This window comes from Tinamus guttatus, unplaced genomic scaffold, assembly GCF_059628265.1.
Source record: "Tinamus guttatus ecotype Peru unplaced genomic scaffold, ASM5962826v1 Tinamus_guttatus_pri_ptg000364l, whole genome shotgun sequence".
Taxonomy (NCBI): Eukaryota; Metazoa; Chordata; class Aves; order Tinamiformes; family Tinamidae; genus Tinamus; species Tinamus guttatus.
The window spans coordinates 810,021-824,966 of NW_028288898.1; the positions used below are offsets into that span (position 1 = coordinate 810,021).

Here is a 14,946-nt window from a genome sequence, read left to right on the forward strand (position 1 = left end):
CTTGGGTGGAAAGTCTACAAGATCAAATCCATGATGTAAAGACTATCTGGAGGTTGTGTTCCACACAGAGCAAAGGGAAAAGTTTCAAACATAGCTACATATCCTGAAGCACTTTATATCTTGAGCAGAGGAAACCATAATGAAAGGATGGCTGTCAGCTACATCTTAGAGGGAAGAAACTTAAGAACAAAGTAAGAATTGCCACAGTCATGCTCACTGCGACCTCGCAATGAAAATAAAAACAGAAAAAGATTCTGTAGTCAGAACTCAGAAGAGCGAACAAAAGAAGAATGAACTTATAGAGTTATATGGAAATAAGAACAACCTTATTCTTGGATGTAAAATAAACTATTTTTTTGCATCAGTTAAGTCAGGAAAGACAGATTACCATATTTAAATTTTCATATGGATACAGAACAGACAAGATAGAAGGCAACAAGAAGTTACTTTGTAAAAGGAAACCCCCTGGCATGAAGGGGAGCAACTAGTGAGGATGCTTTGTGAATTGTCCTGAGAGCGCTATTTGATATTTCCATTAACGGTCTTGGCACAAAAAAAAGGACTGCTCTAATTACTTTTGCTGATGAGAAAACTGGAAGGTAATTTTATATTGGATGTCCATACAGAAATGGGACATATGAAGAGCAGAATAACCTTGGGAACTAGTGTCATAAAGATAAATAATGATACAAAGCGCCAGTTCATGTTCAAGAACTCTTCAATCAACTGGTGACTCATGATTTAAAACAGATGGAAAAAGAGGTGATTCCATTAAATCAATAACAGTATGTCTATAAGCTATCTAACTGATATGGCCAAGAAAAAAAAAAAAAGTAAACTTGGAATATATCAAGGAACAGATTTCCAATAGAAAGCTGTTGCAAAAGGAAGTTATGAAAATGTTCACCTGTGGTACTCAAAAAAGATACGTTTAACTGTAATATATGTACCTTATTAGCAAGGAGAGGAGGAAAAGAGAGCCTCCTATAAAAGGAGATCCATTTGGAATACACCTAGGCATTTAATTCATATCAGACATATACACTTGCTTTCTCTAAACACATCTGGCAGGCAGACAGAAAGAAAAGCTGGAGGACAGTGCTGGCTGATAGCAGTACCACAAATGGCTATGCACTTGTGTATATTTTGGGATAAAAAAAATCAAAGTCCTCAGCAGTTCAATTAATTTGCAAAAATCTGAAATACATACATTCCAAAAAGCAAGCATTCTATTAAAACAGTGCTATTAAAAATAAAAGTTGAATGAAAGCATTTTCAATATGGATAGGCTATTGTAAGGACATACAGCTAATGCATACGCTGAAACTCAAAGACTAGATAGACACAAAGTTTTGATGCTTGGAATACATTTTATTTTAAAAAGGAGGGGGGGACTTTTTTTTTTAATAGAGTAAAAAGCATTACATTTTAAACTGTCTGGCATATGCACAAGAAGAAGGATGCAAATTGATTTATATTTATTGCAGAAAATATGCAGGCCTTTAAGCTGTGTTCTTGAGGACTAAGCACATTATTCTTGTAAGCACGGTTCCTGCACTTGATCACCCTCTCTCCCTATTTTCCCCTAAATAACCAATTGCTTTAGCAATCGCATTGCTCCTTGTTAAGGGCCTTGACAGCTCAACGGCAGTTTGTTTTTTGTTTTTTTCTGTAATTGGATTTTACTAGAAAGCCCACGTGAACACCATTTTAAAATCACTTAGTACCTCCTGCAAATAGCATCTATAAAGCATATTGACTCAGATGTGATCTATGGTCACTCTGCTGTTGCATGAGGAGGTCCTGCTTTCTCTGGCAAAGGGAATGATGGCACTTCAGGAGCAAGCCCACTGGAGCCTCGGGTGGCCTCAGAAAACAAGGCCATAGAAAAGGGGTTGCAAGTCTCTGCCTTCTGGTGGTCACAGACCCTATGTCAACTTAAAGAAGCACATGTGTTTTTAAAAGGAAGTACTACATTTCAGTGATGTACTAATTACTCTTACATGTACTTTATAATGCTTTTATTCAATTTTTTTTTAAAAAAGAAGTATTTATATGGATTTGTAGTGGAAGATTGATACAGTGAATCTTTCCCAAATCAGTAGGACACTTCAGACTGGGCACTATGAAATCCTGTTTCCTCATCAAGTGAAGTCCTAACTTCTCTTAGTTGGAGGATACTAAATATTGGCTATGGGGGCTATATTAAACTTGGAAAAAAAAAAAATCAAGTGATCTTTGACCCAACTGGGGATAAAGCCTCAACCACCTGCAGACAAGTTGGCTATTCATTTTTGGGCTGTCTCGCCTTTGCGTCGTGGTACAGAACTTTTTGGAAAATACAACTCTTACTTCTTTGGTACATATTCATCTCCCTGAGATACATGCTCAGCCTTCATTGTTTCTTAAATATGTGTTTTCAGAAAAGCCAAAATCCTCAGATAGGTTTTTGGGATATTAGGCTGCCTGGTCTGGAGGAAACTTTCCTGGGCTTTCAGCCCTAGTAACTACTTCCTATTTGAAATCAATTGGATGTTAGAGCACAGTCTGACTTTTGGCTTAATTGGTCAGCTAATGAGCTAGCAGTCTCAAAAATATGTTCTAGACACTCTGGTAACTTGATTCTGTCCTTCATTTTCAAGCGGAAACTCCTTTCTTCTCCCTTTGTAGTACTTCAGTACCACTAGGGAGCTCAGCATGTCAATAAGGAAATGCTTTCAACTGCTTGTGCATCAAGCAACTTTCACCACACGGGTGTATTACATTTTATTTCCATTTCTTATTATACCAACGCAGTAGCAGCACAGGCAAGGAAAATTAAGTCTTTCATCAGTTTTGCTAAGATCTTTCTGAAAGTAGTAAAAGTTAGGAAAAGCCACTGTCATGACATCATGATAAAAAGTTAGTTAAAGAAACCATGATCTAAATTACCTTTTTTTTTAAAAAAAAAAAAAAAAAACACACCCTTTTTCTTATTTAGAGATCACCTGATATTAAGAATTTTATTTTCTTGCCCCAGTTCCTAACTGGAACATTCTCAATATGCTGGCAATGTTTTTGATGCTTATTTTTTCTCCTTTCCAATGATGCAATGTTTTTACACATACTTTAAATGACACTGACATTCCTGTATTACTCCTGATTATGTTTTTGAAAATCTTTCAGAAAGTTTACAGTCTACCTCACATACAAATGGAAAAAATTCTGAAATCTTGAGAAGACAACAGTCCATCCATAACTACTCAGTATCACTTCTGGGGAAATTTTGCTGCTGTTATTAAATTTTGTGCAAAGAAAACATGCAAATGTATGCTATTTTACCAACAAAGCGCTGTGAAGTTTAAAGAGAAAAAGAGATTTTATTGAAGCAATAGATAGTCATGAATATGTCAAACAGAAGAAAAGTTTTCAGCTGATAAAAGAAGACACTTTTATGGGATTTGGAGTTTCAGTATATACTTTCCCATAATGGAAAGATCTCTGCTTTCATGATGTGTAATATGGCTTCTAATTTGCAGAGCAGGTCAGAAAAGAAAGAAAATAACTTTCACACAGTTCTAATTTCCTCCCTATCATTCACTTCTACTTCAGTGCAACTGTGCTGATAAGCTATGATTACATGCATTATTCTCCACCCTTATCTGATTTTGTTATAATATTCCCTTTTTTTTGGTAACGTTTGAATCCTCCCTGTTTTGAATAAAGCAGAAGTATTTCACAGAAATCAATATTTATGTGACAATAAAACTAGTGTAATAAGAATCATCATGTTGGATGTGAATCTACAGAAAAAAATGCAGTCTTTTTTCTCTTCAAAAGCAAAGCCCCAAGGGAAGAGAGAAAACCATCAAGAATGTGCTGAAAAAGACAGTATTTACAGTATCGTGTAACACAAACTTGGAGTCGGATTATTTCTATTATTTTCCATTTATATTCCTTCTTATAATTAGTGCATTTTCACAGTAAAAGAGAAACTATTTTCTAACTTACATTTATAAGGTATTTATAATTTATAATGTATTCACAATCTGGCAAGAAGTGACGATTCAGTTGTCTGAAATGAGTAGAAACGAACCCGGATGCAGCAGCACGGACAGAAAACTTGTACCATAGCTCTTGTGAAGTCAGTGGACAAACTAAACTAAAACTAAAATAACTGATTAGAAATGAATTGGGTTAATTGATTTCTAGTTTAATGCTTAGACCTTTTTAGAGTGGATACTCGGAACTGCTGGATGACTGTTCGGTTCAAGTTTCTGTTTCGACAAAGCTCTTGGGCAAACCGAGGCTTGTCGGAGGTTCAAAACATCTGTGTGCTGTGTGGAAAGGTTTAGCAGCAGTATATCAATGCCCCCCAAAACAAGAGAAATAGCTCCTAGATTTAATGAAGCCTTGAATAGTATTAGGATTATTCTCTGTCCAAGGGAAAATTGTTTAAAAAACAGCACCTAGGCCTGCTGAATTTTATTTTCCCTGCTATACATGTTAGTCATGTGGAGTCAGCCTCCAGAAACAGGAATCAATTTGTACATGACATTTTAGGTATGCCAATTCTTCACTGTCTCAGCCCAGTGCAATGTAGGATATTTGAAGGGCATCTGATACTGCATTGAAATTTTTAACACTGAAATCACATTAGAACAGCTATCGTGTTAGTTTATGATAATCACTGTAAGATCTGTACAACAATCAGATTACTAAGCCTAGTAGCTTTTAAGAATCAACTGCCAGTGTAATAAATTGAAATTCCCTGTGTTTATCTGTTCAAGGTAACAGTGAAGAACAAGACAAAAATCATGTATCACGTTTTGGCAGCCTCTGTCTTATAACCAAAGACTCAGAATATTCATTTATTCTTTCAAGGTAAATATTATTGAGTATTTTTAGTCACCCAAAGCTTTCATATACATTATTATTTCAAAACATAAGGAGCATACCTGTTGGCTGCTGTTTTATAAGAAATTAATAAGAATCATAGGCAGCTGTATTTGGTATTTTCCACTGCCTATGACGAAGACCCATTGTAAAACTTAGTGCAGATCAGTAAGAAGGTAGAACAAATCTGTGTTAGATTGCCACGGAAATAAAAGCCCATAATCCAAATAAAGAAAAAGGATATTGTTTCATAAAATTTACTGTGGTTGAATTTGGCCTTTCTCTATATTTCTGATATGCTTTAGATAAGCTGTTCTTTTTATGTACTGTTTTATTGTTTTACTTATGTTGTTTTCTCTCTTTTTTTTCTTTCTTTTCCTTTTTTTCTTTTTAATAATACTAACAGACAAGTAGTCTAGTCTGTCAACATCATACATTGAAAATTGCAAGCTGGTAGCCTTTTCTATTAGCTACCTAGTGTTAAACAAACCACAGTTCACAAGCAGCTCTCCAATTTCCAGGACAGATGAAAAAAATAGAGCAGCATAAGCATAAAAACCAGAGCTGATGTCCAGCTCTTGCTAAAACCATAAACAGGTTGCACACACTCCACAAAACCTAAGAAACAAGCCACACTTCAAAATACAAAAATAATACAAATCTTATTTGAGGTTGTTTTCATTACTCTTCTGGAACACTTGAACATATCCCAATGAGTATTTTTATTATATCAATTTTACTATTGAATTATAACATAAGTATGATAATATTGGAAAATAAAACAACATCTTTTGTGGGGTTTCTGTGCAAAAATTATCCATTCAATGAAATAAAAATGGAAAAAAGACAAAAATCGGAGTCAATTAATTTCAATATGATTCACACACTAAGACCTGGTATTGTTTCATCCGTTAGGAATGATTCCATAAAATGAAAACTGAATAGATCAACTGAAAGGATTTTTTGTTTTATAGCATAAACAGTAAGGTTTGGAATATTCAAACTCAGTTATGAAACGTGAAAATATTTTATCTTTACCAGTCAAAATACTTGGAGAGAGAGAATACAACATGTACCTGAAAAATTTAAATATCATCTGCTCTAAAGTTTGGGCAAAATGGAGTCATGATACTGCAAATTCACTGCATCGCAAGATCCTCCAGATCAAGGCTGACATTTTGCAAATAAACCCCTTTTTCTTCTGTCAATTCTACAGATTTACCCAAGGACAACAGTAAAACGGATTTTTCCCTTTGCAAGCATTTTCTTTTATACTCAGGTTCGTCCTAAATGACATCTGCACAATGTGGCTATATTCAGTCAATTTGCCACTACAGCAGCTCTCATTTGCACCTTAATTCTATATTTGTGGCAAATGTATCTTCCCAATCCAATGCCATCTAGATTTGCCCTCATTTTAAAAGAGAAGTCTCCAAAAACTTGCAACTTTATTTTTTCACAAAAGTAGTTCCAGCTGTAATGTCTCAATATGAGGACACTAATGAGAATAAACCAGTTGTTTTACTCTGGCTGCCAGCTGAGCACATCTTGACTTACATGTATGTGCATATACAGGAAAAACAAATATATACAAACAATTCCAACACAGGACAGGAAAGTACTCTCTCATGGTAGTTCTAAATCAATTTATCTAAAGGAGTACCAGAAGAAAAGTAGGCAGCAGTATCATTTTTTAGCTTCGCAGTATATTCAGACTGAATTAAAAGATCACTTGTTAGAGTAGAACTTTTGCTTTTTTCTTTCCTAATGTGCTCTTTTTTTGCCATGAAGGCAAACATGGCAACTGTAAACAACTGAACCAGTATTATCCTCATTTTCAACATGTCCTGAATAAAGTAAGCATAAGAGATAGTAGCAGTTTTCTATACCACTGCAAAAGGCACCAGAATTTGCTCATGTGAGGGAAAAAAAAACACCAAAGAAAAGAGAGCACAAAAAAAAATTTAAACTACATAAACTTTTAAACTTTACCTTGCCAGCCTGGTTTGCACACTGGTTTGACATTAACTTGCACCAAGACATTTTCATTTGCATGTTTTTGCCCACAGTCCGAAGCTGTTACCATTATCTCATACTGATGCTGTTTATCGTAGATCAGCTTCTCAGTGTTTCTGATGTTACCTGTAGATTCAACACAAGACAGCATTCAACAATCACTTCCTGGGTAAACCCATGCAGATTAAAACATCCGGGGCTGGTTGATCCAGTCCTTTGTAACCAGAACACTCTTTGGAGCTCACAGGACAACTACGAGGACTAGACAGTATTATTCTTCTTAATCCATCTTAAATAAAATAAAAATAATAAATAAATAATTATTTGGTTAAAGTTATGTTTTTCTGCTAATGTCATGGATCAAGCAGAAGACAACTCAAAACCTTGAGACAGAGACAGCAAGGAACACAAAGTATCTTCCTTTTCCGCCTGCTGTTATTGCCCTTTATATCACTTCCCCTGTATTCTGAACCCTTTATATCACTTCCCCTGTGTTTTAAAAGTAGAGAAAGGATATTGAGGCCCCAAAACTTCACCTATACAAGCAAGATGACCAGCATTTGCTATGACCACACTGAGCTAACATCTGCTAAACCTGAAGTATAAATAAGGGAGACAAATTATCTGCACCAGGAATAAAGAAACGACTACTTTCACAAGGAAATAGAAAGATCTTTCCAGAGAATACTTCCTGCAGAACTGGAAGATCACTGTTCAAATGCGATTTAGAATATTTAGTTCAGCACTGTCATTCCATCTATTTCCACTGAAATTCATTTCTAGTTTATACTGAAACTGCTTAATATGTTTCACATTTTCTAGACTGCTCTCTTTGAATGAGCTTGCTTGTTCAAAATCCAAGAAACTAACTTTTTATAAGTGGGAAAGCTCTGGATCAATCTTCCACGTTATAACTGCCTACAACATAGATCTGTAAAGCAAGTTGTTTAGCCTAAATTTGGAAATGGGAGCAGCAAAATCCTGAAGGAGAGTTAATAAAGCGGTCCTAGTTCAACAAGTGCTGATCTAAGTACCTAATGTTGGATCATGCCAACACTTTGTCATTCATCCAAAACTTGAGAAAAGGAAAAGGCAGAAAAATGAAGTTTTTAATAAAGCCTTTCACCAATCCCCTTATCACTGTTTCAGCATCACAAAAAAAGAGGCGTAAGGAGAAGGACCTGGAAAGCCTAATATGGAAACAACGCTGTGTTCTCCAGCTTTCTCCTCTTCCACTTGCAGGGCCTCTGCTCTGGCCAGGTACACAGAACCCTGCCACGAGAGTCCTCTGCCCCACACACACAGAACCACAGTAACCAAATAAACCTTTTTCTTTTTTTAGAGTAATTAGTAAAACAAAAATCTCATCTACCCATTTTACTATCTCATTTTTTTTTGATTTACACACACCTAAAAAGATTTAATGAAAAACTGATATTGTGTGCTTGATTTTCTTTTAATATCTTCTCAGTATTTCTTTCTGCATTATTTCTTATATGCATTTTTATACTTCCTTATGTTCTCTTTGCTACTGTTTTACCCTATGATAACTAAAGAATTCTCTAGAAACTGAAACTGACAAAAATGCACTAGCAAACTGATAGATTTTGCTTGACATGTGAAATGCCTTCTAAGATTTGTAAGTAACTACAACATTTGAATTTCACTAAACTATCTTCTAAGATTTGTATTTCATTATGGTCTCTCAAGATGTAGACTCCAAAGATTTGAACTATTTAGGTTTTATATTGGAAGGTCACCTGAATGTCTTGTAGCTGTTACTGAATAGTTTATTGATTTCCTAATTGTTCTGTTTCTTCTGTTACCTCTAATGCTTTATGCTACTTTGTTATTTTACAATTTTATCAAGACAATCACATAGGGGATGCACTATAAACACAGGACAATTAATGTAAATAGACTAAGAATTTATATTTACATTTTACCATGAACAAAAGGGTACTCAATAACATTAAAAAGGGGGGTTTTAAATTACAGAAGTACATACTTTCCAACATAGCTCACGGTTACTCATACAATTCATTTTCCACAGTTCTTCTTTGCATTTTTCTGGAAATCTCCATAGCTATAATAGATTTTAAAAAATACCCAAACAAATGACAACAGGAATATAAATATTCCTATCTCAGGGCACATGCCAGCACATCTCTATTTCTCAAAGGTCAGCTTGGGGGCATAATTCAATACAGCCCTCCATATTTCACAGGCTTCTTTCATCATGCTTTGAGCAGCTGATTGAAATCACAAGAGCAAGGGAAAACTCTGACTAATGATCTAATCTACTACGGCAATTCCCTCTTAAATCTCAGAGTTATTGCCTGGGTGAGTAAAAAGAATAAAACTGAATCTTGTAACCTGCAAATGTCGCAGGGCTGGTCTGGTCTGGTCTCATGAGCAGTCCTGGCTGCTGAGCACCACTGGGAGCCGGGCAGCCTGAGTCAAGTGGGAGGAAGAGAGTAGGTTTCTGTGACAAAAGTGCTCTTTTTAATGGTAACAGAAAGAAATCGTCAGTTAGGAAAAGAGAAAAGGGAGGAAGGAGGAGCTTAACTGTAAAGTTTCACTTCTTTTCTGACACAATACCATGTTTGTGTAGCTCCTGACACATACCTCAGTGGTGCAAAAGCTTCTCCATGACCTTGTGAGGCCCTGCCGAGGTCTATTTGCTAAGACATATAGCTTGATAAAATCTATACTGACAGGACAGATGAGTGGGCTTTTTAACTCGTTTTCACATTGAACAATTTGAACATGTAGTCACAAAGTGCTTCCCAGTGGTGGTCAAATACTATGGCCATTTTAGAAATGACAAAGCTAAGAACAGACATAAATTTCCCCATCCCCACCCCAAGGTGAAGTCATAGGTCAGAATCATAACCGAATTTGTATCTATACCTATATTCTTCACCTCTCTGATCGTGTGGCCTCACAAACAAAGGTAGATAATACATTGAAAGTGTTGTTCTGCTGATACTGCGATCGAGTCTCACGCTGTGGTTTAGTTATTAAAAAAAACAATCTAGGCAGTACTGAATGATGACAGCTGAACTGGTGATTAGGACTCTCTGCTAGGATGACAACTAAACTAGATGGCATGCAAACATCTGTTAAAATGCATCTTATCCATTTAGTCCTAGTTCTTTTTGCAGCAAAGCCTGAATTTGTCCCTTAGCTATAAAATACCATCACTTAATGGTAAGAGTTCATTACTTTCCAAATTATGCTCATGATATACACGAGAGTCTATTTTCTTAGTATTACAGTTTCATAACACAACATAATTTAATTCAGCAAGAAATTTTACACACATGGTCAAAGTTGCCAAACAGAAATGGGAAGCTTTATTCTACATAGAATTTAGGTGCATAATTTAGTGACATAATGTGGCCCTGTCCTGTGCCAGCCCTGGGTGTCTAGATTGCCTCATGGTCTGGTGAGTGAAGTGGGCTCTGCACTGCTACAGGCTGATGGTTTCTTTCCTTCTTTCTGCAAACATTCCCCATATGCATTATAATATTTCAAGAAAGCAAAACATTCCCTGGATTGATTTAGATATAAAATACAACTTTTGCCTAAAAAGAGAATGATAAAAGGTTAAAGCTGACAGAACAGCATGTCTCAAAGGCCTCCACTAGTGGCTATTTTCATAGTTTGGCAGTGAAAAACTCGCATCATCTAAAACCACATGCTTTCCTCACACAGCCCAGAGTTTTGGGGCCACCCACTACTTTTTAGATTTGTTTCTAAACATCTGATCCAATACTCAGTGTAGGCAATGCAAATCTGTGAATTGATTTCAATGGGGTCTGGATTAAAGGAAAACAAACAAGCAAACATATTTAAATTACTCAAAACAGAAAAAGTCATCACTTGCATGAGACAGTGCCAAGTCTTCCACTAGAAATAGTCAAATTCATTGACTAGATGTGCTTTTCACAATAAGCAAAACTATAAGCAAAATCTTAATTAGCACAGCACATAACAAACAGAGACCTAGACATGCTGTACATCTATTTTAAGACACCCCACAGCTAATAAAAATGGGCACAAGGCCAAAGAATTTGCAGCAGATAAAGCGTAACTCAGCTGGCACAGAGAGATATTCTGAGCTGTGAAATGTGTTAGAACTAAGCAGCATATTTCTGTCACAAAATAAAAGTGCAACCATCTATTCTATCTCAAATCCCAGTGGGATAAACAATTACCATTATCTAAAGAAAACTGAAAATTAGACTGCAATTACTGCTGATCGTGGCAGCACTGCTCTTTTAGAGAACAAAGACATCAACAAGTTATTAATGGAATTCACGACCAAAAAACTGCAAGTATTACAATCTCCCACCAATTACTCATCTTTATTCACTATTTGAAGTCATATTTAAGTATAGGATTTTCTCTTTGCCTTTGCCAGAAAAGCTGGTGACAAGCACATCAGGGCAAGTATGTAACCAAGGGCATTCCACATTTCTACATCCTTTAGATGCAACCTGAGCTTGCGGGAAAGCCCTGGCCACTCCAGAGCCAGCTGTACCATGCAGCATCCGTGATAGCTGCCCCAAGCCTTCTACAAAACCACCTGCAATTCTGCTAAGAAACAAACCACAAACTGCAAGTCACCTCTGGAAGGACAGTAGTTTCAAACAGAAACATGAAAACTACCTTTTATCAGAAGATGGGAGTTCTCACAACCAGAGATAATCCAGGAACAGGAGCAGCTCAGAAGGAACTGCATGCATATATCTAATTCCAATTGCTTCACTCCATTTATAAAAATCCTTTGTGCTATTGCTCTAATGAAAGGTTATTGTGCCAGCTGACCCCATTTACTTAAACACAATCATAAGCATTACTATTACACTTCCTAAAGAGCACACCAAATGCTTGCCTCCCAATGACAGTATTATTATAAGAGGGCTTGTTTCCCCAATATCATTTGCATTTCATTGATGCTAACCAGTTATTATCTTTTGATACTCAGCTATCCATCATGCAAAAGCTGCACAAACAAACATGAATCATTTGAGAATAGGAGAAGGAGTTTTTTGAAAAAACACCCCAATATGAAAATAGCTGCTGGGAGAAACCAGCAGCTCCATGTATGCTTTCAATTTCTAATTTGGTCAAAAATTAGATTCAACTTCCAAAAAGTATTCTCCTCCTACATAGAGCATGGATTAAATGATTCTGTTAGGAAAGATAAATCAGCACACCCCTAGGCATATACACCAAGTGCTTGTTCTGGAGAAACAACTTCTAGGGGCACAGGAATTTTGATTTTGAATATCTATAGCAGCACGGCTGTGTGAATAACAGTTACAAGGTGTACTGGATTTTTTCTTAGATGTCTCAGCACACTGCTTGCATAGCACCACCTGCCAGCTCTCCATTACATGTCTCTTCCCCCAGTTTCACAAAAATCAGGACCTTGATCTGGAAACAGATGGCATTATAGGACTGCTGAAGTCCTTGAAAGACAGAGGGACTATACTTTACATTGTCAGAAGTGAAAAGAACGGAAGATCTTCAATCGAATTATATGGCAGCCAAACCGCCACTCCCAAACTCAGTGACAAGTTTGGGGCTGTGACAAGTTGACTAGAAGATAACAAGCAGGGCAGCCCAAGTCAGAAACCACTGCAAATAAAAATTATATATTTTTATTTTTTTCCCCGATATAACTATACCGGAAAACTAAAAGCCAGAAAAAAGAGTTACTACTTATCCAGTGTGTATTTTCTTCCACAAACCATATTTTATTCCATACTTCAGAATAAGGGCATTGCTTCAGGAAGCACCACAAATGGGTAGACCTGGGGAATCACTCCCTGAATGTTTGTGCAACCAAGAAATATTTCCAGAAGATAGTCCCTTCTGCAGTCTAATGCAGAAAGTTCAAGAGAATGGGACTAACAGTGAACAAACTCCATACAACACAACCACGCACCGGCATTAGGAAATGTCATCCCCTTGACAGGAAACCAGATCTGAGATAATTACAGGAATTAATCAACTGACAGCTAAAAATATTGCTCTTCTGAAACTAGATTATTCGGTTCCATGATAAATAACTACACCAGATTCTGACCAAACCTTATGTAAAAGGGATGCACTTTTCCAACATAACACTCTTCATCCTTCAAAGCGAGAACAAGATTCCTCTCTTTAGTAAAAACAAAAAGGGGCATATTATCAGTATCCACTGACATCAGCTGGTAGTGTTACTATGTACAAACATTACTCTATGCCGCCTGGCACTTAGAACTGCATCCATCTCCACACTCACCGTTTCTGTCAATAGCAAAAGGAACATCTGTTGTGACAATTTCATAATTGCATATCTGGCTGTACTGTGGAGAACAGTCCTCATCCAAGGCTTCTACTTGCAGGATACTTTCATAGATCTTTCCCTCTGTCACTGTGGCCTTATACGCACTCTCCTTGAAAGCTGGTGCAAACTCATTGACATCCTTGACCTGGATGTGGACCACTGCCCTAAAAGAAGCAAATGAATTAACTGATTATGATTTTAAGTAAGATCATAGTAACAGATTGTTCCCTGAACATTTAGAGGACTATTGCAGAAAATAACTAGAAAACAAGGTAAACCTCTGCTAAAATGAGAAAGCAATTAGAAAACCGATCGTGATGTTAAGTGAAAACATATCGCCACAGCCATCAAGGAGAAGGTTTCATGGTGCTCCCTCTTAAAACAGACCACCAGCAAAAAGTGAAATTATTTCAATGCAAAATGAGGTAATAAATTAAAGAGAAAGAGTATTACAGTATTGTTCCATGTTTATTACTAAAAATAGTCAGTTTAAGAACATTCTTCAGTATAAAATAAGCCACTTGTATTCTGCTGATTTAAATTACCTAATGTCCTAACGACCTGCAATATTACACATCTAGCTTGTGAAAGTCCCTCAAACTGGTGCATAACACAATATTTAAGGACAGAAATGATCCACACATCTACTGTCAGTGTGGGCCTAAGCTTGCCTAGTGATTCACAGCGACATACTCACTTAAGAACAAATCAAAGGGTAGGGTCCTTCTTGCTGGCAGTTCTCATTAGGATAATGACTGTGTCATGTTATCAATAAGAGCATTTTGTAAAGTCTTGAGGGTCAAAAATGAAAGTCCTTTTGTATTCTAAGAACAAACCCTAAAGACAATCCTTTAAAATAACTTGCTATATGAACAGACAGACTGGTTAAGAAAAGGACACAGTAGTAAACAAAATTTCTAGACCAAGAGCAGAGCCAAGAATAAACCATGGGACCCTCAGACAACCTAATTTACCATGTGATACACCACCACTATCACCAGTCTACCAACTTCTGGTCCTAAACACACCAAATTTAATTTTGGTTGTGATTGGACAAAAATAGTCCTCAAGCTCAACACTTACTATGTTGTTATGGCATATGTTGGAAAAATCATCATAAGCTTTAATAATATGAAGCAAAATTTGCTTCTGTAACTTCACCATTATTTGATACTTGAGGCTTCCTTAAAAACATGCATTTTAATTTTTAATATCCTTAAAAAGTCCTGATGGATTACAGAGTTAATTACACTTTTGGTTGTCATGTGTCCTCAATGAGCAAAAGAAAGAAAAATTGCTATGATTTATTTTAATGGCTCTCATAGTGAAACAAGCAGTGTGTATAGCAGTTGCATACAGCTGTAGTTGCATATCTGTATGTGCAACTGTGTATGTATTGTACATCTACACGAGTAAATTGAATCTTTAATCAGTGGTCAGGAGCTCGGTTTCATTAGCTAGGTGAAGAGACTGTGCCATTTAAGGTTATGAAGGGAACTGGCACCACAGTGTGAAGTAGCACCTATTAACTTGGATTATCCCCCCTTCGGAGGAGCTGAACTCCTCTGGGACTTCCTGTCCAAACGCCAAGGCCAGAAGAGTACTGTGCAAGAGCAGCACTGCTGCAGATTGCACTTATGCACACAGTCAAAACCTATTCAATTTCCCTAATTTTTTACTGTTTGAAGTGGGATGAAGAGAAAGAAAAC

The 14,946-nt window shown here is 36.6% G+C and overlaps 1 protein-coding gene across 1 annotated transcript in view; it reads right to left on the minus strand.

Moving 5' to 3' along the window:
• CLSTN2 (calsyntenin 2) overlaps positions 1–14,946 on the minus strand; it is a 274,479-nt gene that overhangs the window by 59,549 nt on the left and 199,984 nt on the right. The window contains exons 4-5 of the mRNA XM_088530160.1: positions 13,193–13,401; positions 6,868–7,017 (exon numbers count right to left, since the gene is read on the minus strand). Coding sequence (XP_088386286.1) covers positions 6,868–7,017; positions 13,193–13,401 — 359 coding nt within the window. The remainder of the gene's footprint in view (positions 1–6,867; positions 7,018–13,192; positions 13,402–14,946) is intronic.